This window comes from Stegastes partitus, unplaced genomic scaffold (assembly GCF_000690725.1).
Source record: "Stegastes partitus isolate 25-593 unplaced genomic scaffold, Stegastes_partitus-1.0.2 Scaffold1360, whole genome shotgun sequence".
In the NCBI taxonomy this organism is placed as follows: domain Eukaryota; kingdom Metazoa; phylum Chordata; class Actinopteri; family Pomacentridae; genus Stegastes; species Stegastes partitus.
The window spans coordinates 126,880-133,007 of record NW_007579091.1 but is presented as its reverse complement, the minus strand read 5'-3'; the positions used below and the strand labels follow the sequence as shown (position 1 = coordinate 133,007).

Below are 6,128 nucleotides of genomic sequence, written 5' to 3'. Positions count from 1 at the left end.
TTTTCCTCTCAGTCTCTCTGATGAAACACTTTTTTTGATGAACTTTCACAATTTTAAGTTTAGTTTTGGTCATTTTTACTGACAGCGCCACACATGATGGATTCAGGGATTGTCTAAAAGCTAAAAGCGCGACTCTTCTTCCAGTTCTTGGTGCCAGTAAACGGTTTTTAAACAGAACCAGCGTTCTATCTCTGCTCACAGGTTTTGGGGCTTTAAAGGATGAAGACACAGAAAATATCTGTCACTGATTTTTTTTAATTGTTCTGTTGGTTCCAGGTTCCAGATGTGGTGAATGCTAACACACCAGCGGCACCGGTTCTCCCGGTTCCTGCCACCGATAACGCCACATCAGGCTCCACCGGACCCTCCGGCTTCAGAGCCAGAACTGGGCTCCGATCCAGCCCCAAGGCAGCCTCCCGCCTGCAGAATGCAACCAGAGCTGCAGGAGGCGCTGCCCCGGTGGACGGGTCGGCCGCGGCCAAACAGAACCAGAACAAGGAGCAGGCAGAGAAGAAGAACCAGGCCATCAGCCAGCTGAGGAAGCTGCTGCTCCAAGGAAACCGGCGGGTCGAGGCTCTGGCGACGGTCATCCAGCACCTCTTCACTGAGGTACCTTCTGCTTTACTGTGACGCCACCTGCTGTTTCCACTCGGAACATCAGTCAGGACCCACCAGAACCTCCTCAGAACATCTGGTTCTGTATCTGCAGTATCTACTGACCAGAGTTCTACCTTCAGACTGAATATTCCAGAAGTCCACAGAGGAGGGTCCAGATTGATCACTTTAATGGACTTTTTCCATCATTTCTGAGCCTCAGAACTTCATCAGTACAGCAGATAGAGGACATGAACAGAACCAGGTCCAGTGTTCGGACTGAGACACCTGGATGGATGTAGAACTGATCTGGTGTCAGGTTCTACCAGAACCCAGATGTGTTCTTCATCCTAAATGTCATGTGTCTATCTGCTGTACTGATGAAGTTCTGAGGCTCAGAAATGATGGAAAAAGTCCATTAAGGTGATCAATCTGGACCCTCCTCTGTGGACTTCAAGGACCTGGACCTCTGGAACATTCACAGTCTGAAGGTAGAGCTCTGGTCAGGAGATAAAGGACTGCAGATACAGAACCAGATGTTCTGGGAGGATCTTTGTTCTGATCTGCTTGGTTTTGTATTTCATGGCTCCGCTACCAGGACAGACTGGATGTTCATCGTTCTTCTGTCCATCGTTGTGTTTTTGCCCTTGAGGGCTTCCTTTAGAAGCTCGAACAGGAAATGTCAGTTTAACGGCCCTGCAGGAGTCGGCTTCTGATTTGTTTTTTAACCGCTATGCAAATGCATCCAGGCAGCGATTTCCTCGTGAAGCGAAGCAGCAGGTTTGTGCTTCACGGGTCACATGTGAAGGTTTAGATCTAGAGATGTTGCAGGAGAAGATGCAGTGACGGTAGTTCCACGTTGCCGGTCCATTCTGCAGACCACGCTGGTCTGCTGAACTCTGGTTTGTTTGTATTTCTTCTGTCGCTGTGGGCGAAGCTCAAAATGATGACGGTGGAATTGTTTTGGTGGAACATTAACGTGATTAAATGAATAATCCACCGACAGAAGCTAGACGAGCTGCATGATCCAGATGATTGGTTCAGCGATGCATCAAGAAAGACCTCCCTACCCTAACCCTGTAGAACCCTGTAGAACCCTGTCTAGATGTAGAGTCAGAGGGTAGATGTGGAGTCAGAGGTTAGATGTGGAGTTAGGGTTTAGGATGTTCTGAGGGTCCGTAAACCTGTATCCTCTACATGATGTCAGTAAATGTAAATGTACCATAGACCAGCTGCAGTACCTGGTTGTTCCACCAGGTGGAGCCTCTTCCTGTTTAGAGACCAGAGGAGGCGTCACTCAGACTACAGCTCATGGTGGCAGCAGAGAGCATTGTGGGAGTTTAGCAGCAACGGGACCATGACAGAGACTCTGAGGAGGTTCATGACGTCCAGTTAGCATGTTTCTATTCAACCATGTGTCTGTTTGTAGCTTCGCTAGGTAAACCAGCAGCATCCGTACGATCAGTTAATCAGTTATTGATCAGTGTTGCTGCTGAGCCGATCATGTTCCGTCTCCTGTTTCTGCGTCATCACACAGCAGCGCTGTTTGTAGTCAACAGTTTGTTTGTCGTGTTCCTCTGATCAGCTGGACGTGTCTGCACTTGTAGGACGTTCTGACGTGTCTTCAGGGCTTGAAGCCGTCGGTTATCAGCTTCCTCAGCCTGTAATTAAACCGTTTGTCAGCAGCTCGTGTGTCGTGCTGCTGTTTGGTAGCTGCTGGCGGTAGTGGAGGCGATCCAGCTGCCGTTTACGACGGCGGCGAGGCCTCGGCTGACGGAGGCTGCAGCAGCTGTGTGGCGGCGCTGAGCCTCCAGTAGCCTGATGCAGCTGTTAGCTGCTGCTGCTGAGTCCCTGTGAAGAGCCTGGATGTGTTCTACATGAAGCTCCAGCACACAAACACATAGCGATCGTTAATTAGCTTAATTAGAGGTGTGTGTTCGCGGCTATAAACAGACACAGTGTTTGTTTGACTGATTGTCACAGAAACGTGATGATGAGCTGCAGTTTCTGGGTGTGTTCCTGTCGCATGTCTCCTCACTGTGGACTCGTTTCTAGTCAGCCTGGGTGTTTGTTTCCACTCAGACCTGGTGTCTCCTCACTGTGGACTCGTTTTCTGTTATTGTGAGGCTTGTTTCCCGTTTTTCTTCACTGTGGGCTCGTTTTTAGCCGACAAAGAAACTGGAAACACAGAAAGTTGTGACTTTATTCAGAATACCATCAGCTGGGGGGATTTCTGCATCTGTTTGTATTTGTTTGGGGTTTTTTGTGTTGCAGTTTAAAAAAGAAAAAGTCGAGCAAACACACTTTCTGACACTGACTGTGGTGATCTCACGTGTTTTTGTGTCGCTTTTGCATCTTTTTGTGCTGGTTTTACACATTTGTGGCATGATTTTTGTTCTTTTTTTAAGTGAAATATTAATATTTAACTATTGGATTTAATTTATAACTATTTAAAAATAAATAAATGAATGAATGAAAAATAGCATCCAGGTGGACACATTTTGGTTTATTTTTTAATGTTTTTGCGTTGCGGTTTAAATGGGCGTCCCGGTAGAGCGAACACACTCTGTCCAGCGGTTATTGGGATGTTTCAGAGAAGGACAACCCCCTGTTGAGGTGTGGTTAGCTCCCGGGCCTCGCAGCAGAAGGTTTCTGGCACACTTTGGGGTTAAACTCCGCCGAGGTCGGGTCGGAGCGCAGGAGGCGGGCCGGTGGCCGTCTGGAGGCTGCTGATTGGCTCCCAGCGGCACCAGGATGCGTCACTCACTGATTTACGGACGTCGTGTTCAGTAAATATTTGCAGACTGGTTGTTTGACTCCGTCTGGTTGAGATGGAGGCCAGAGAGGATCGAGTGAACTCTGAATCAGCCTGATTAATCTGGTGTTAGCAGCATGTTGTGGTGGTTTAGTGGCAACTTAACACCTTTTTTTTCTTTTTTTGTCTTTATATGTTGATTTTGCTTCTTTTGTGTCGATTTCACACCTGTTAGTTCTGATTTCATGTCTTTTTGTGGTGATTTTGCAGCTTTTTGTCTTGCTTTTGTACCTTTTTGGTGTTTTGGAGTCTTTCTGTAGTGATTTTCTTGCTTTTTCTCTTTCTGCGTCTTTTTGTGGCATTTTGCGTCTTTTAGTGTTGATTTGTCACATTTTTATGGCAATTTTCTGTCTCTTTGTGGTGATTTTGCTTCTTTTTTGCATTTCCTGCTGAAATAATAAGAACAGACGAGGAGCAGAACATAATATACCAGCTGGTGATGTTGCTGCTGTTTGTAAAGTTTGAACTCTTGTTGGTCCAGTTTACAGCTGTCGAAACGCGGAACTTGTAGAACTTTATTTTGTTGTTCTCTATGACAGTGACGGTGAGATTGTTCAGCCGACCTGAACGTTCCCGTCTCCGGCTGTCACACCAAACTCTGCACGTTGTTCTGAAGTAAAACGTTGAAACCGTTTGAGGTCGTAAAGTGAAGCAACATCTGGACAGCTGCTGTCTGTCGGAGGGAGAGCGGCTCCTTATCGGCTCAACGGGCCGCTATCGCTAGCATTACGCAACACGAGGAGTCAGAGAGAAGCTGCAGCTGGTTGAGAGAGAATCAGCTGAGAGGAGCTTCAGAGGACGTATTGATCAGATGGAGGAGGAGGAGGAGGAGGAGGAGGAGGAGGGAGGGAGGAGGAGGGATGGATGGAGGGAGGAGGATCAGTTGAAGCCCTGCAGCTGTTTGATTTGTGTGTCTGAGACGATGTGAAGCAGAAACTTGGTTTTATCTGTGCTGCTGAAAATAAACTTCATGCAGCCGTTAGAGGAGGTTCTGGTTGGAGGAGGTTCTGGTTAGAGGAGGTTCTGGTTGGAGGAGGTTCTGGTTAGAGGAGGTTCTGGTTAGAGGAGGTTCTACTTAGAGGAGGTTCTGGTTGGAGGAGGTTCTGGTTGGAGGAGGTGTTTTCTTCTAAACCTGAGCTGGTTTCACTTTTCCTGAAGTTTTCTTCGTCTATAAACTGCAGTAAAAGTTTTTTTTAAACCTTAAAAAACCACAAACCCAAAGAAACACCCGAATATGAACCGGGACAAAGTCTGTAAACAAACAAACAAACAAACAAACAAACAAACAGAGACAATCCAACAGCAAGAGGGAGGAAAAAACCTGTCACATTAAAATAGAGTGAAGCAAACAGGATATCTGTAGAATGATAATATTCAGCTGATTTTCACAGCGTAGAAAAGTGACATAAACGTTACACACTTTGAATTTAAATCAGCAGAAACATCTTTACTCTACAGATAGTTGTTGTTATTTAAAAGTAAAATCCAGAATATAAAGGATTTAAAAACGTTTTACAAGATATTAAAGATTTGTAATATTTTGTTATCGTTTTACTTTAAAAGAAGGTTTTAATTTATATGTTGAGTATAAAATAATAATAATAAAAACCAAAACAGACCAAAATGATAAACGTCACATCAATAATCTGAACTTTTACAGCGTGTGACTAAAATAATAGTTTTACTGTATTAAACCGACTAAATGATGATTTTACTGACGTTTGTTTGTTTACAGTGTTTACAGTGTGACCTACTGTAGACGTGCTCCCAGCTCACACCTCCACCTGTTGTTCTACAGGTTGTGGTTATTCTCCCGTCTCAAAGCCGTCCTCTGATTGTGTAAACGTTCCAACAGCAGCAATAAATCAGTTCAGTTTGGAGGTTTTGCCTTAAATGCAGACGCACCAGTTCAGCCTCTGATAAGAGATAAGACGTGGAGCAGCAACACCTGACATTCCTGCAGGAGGAGGCGGACAGGTAGAGGTGGGCGGGGCCTCCGGCAGGGGGCGTGGCCTCCGCAGTGTGTGCAGCTGTGTGAGCTCAGAGCGCTTCATGCCACGGAGCTGAGCCGCTGGAGTCATGGGCTCGGCCCAGAGCAGAGAGCCCAGCGTCCGTCCGAAGGCCGGCAGGAAGCTCCGGCTGCAGCAGCGCCGCAGGAGGCCCAAGGTTTGTGTTGGTTTGGGTCAGAGAGGGCTCAGCGGGTCGCAGCATTCCTCCAGCCGGCGCCACGCTGCTGCCGCTCTGACTCCAACGCTCTCAGGTTTCTGCTTCACTCATCTTCTGCTCTGTGTTCACTCAGAGCTCGTTTCTCTCTCAGTTCCCGCTCACACGGCAGCTGGACTCTCTGACTCTAAGACTACAGGACTGTGTTAGTCTGTGACTATAGGACTGTATTAGTCTATCAGTCTGTGACTATAGGGACCATAGGACTCTACCAGTCTCCGTCTCTATCAGTCTATGACTGGATCACTCTGTGACTCTACGTCTGTCTGGACGTGACCAGACGTGAAGCTGTTTGGAGGAAACGTTCAGTTTGGAGCTCAGCAGTGAGACTTTGTTCAATCTGTGGGCTGAAGGAGGAGCACGCTGTGTTGACATTATGAGGACGTTGTTCGGACGTTGCGAGGACGTTATTCCTGCGTTATGAGGACGTTGTGGGGACGTTGCGAGGACGTTATTCCTGCGTTATGAGGACGTTGTGGGGACGTTGCGAGGACGT

The 6,128-nt window shown here is 47.0% G+C and overlaps 1 protein-coding gene across 1 annotated transcript in view; it reads left to right on the top strand.

The window, feature by feature from the left end:
- Window positions 1–6,128, top strand: part of LOC103370028 (microtubule-associated tumor suppressor 1 homolog) — a 65,305-nt gene that overhangs the window by 47,998 nt on the left and 11,179 nt on the right. The window contains exon 9 of the mRNA XM_008298927.1: window positions 277–609. Coding sequence (XP_008297149.1) covers window positions 277–609 — 333 coding nt within the window. The remainder of the gene's footprint in view (window positions 1–276; window positions 610–6,128) is intronic.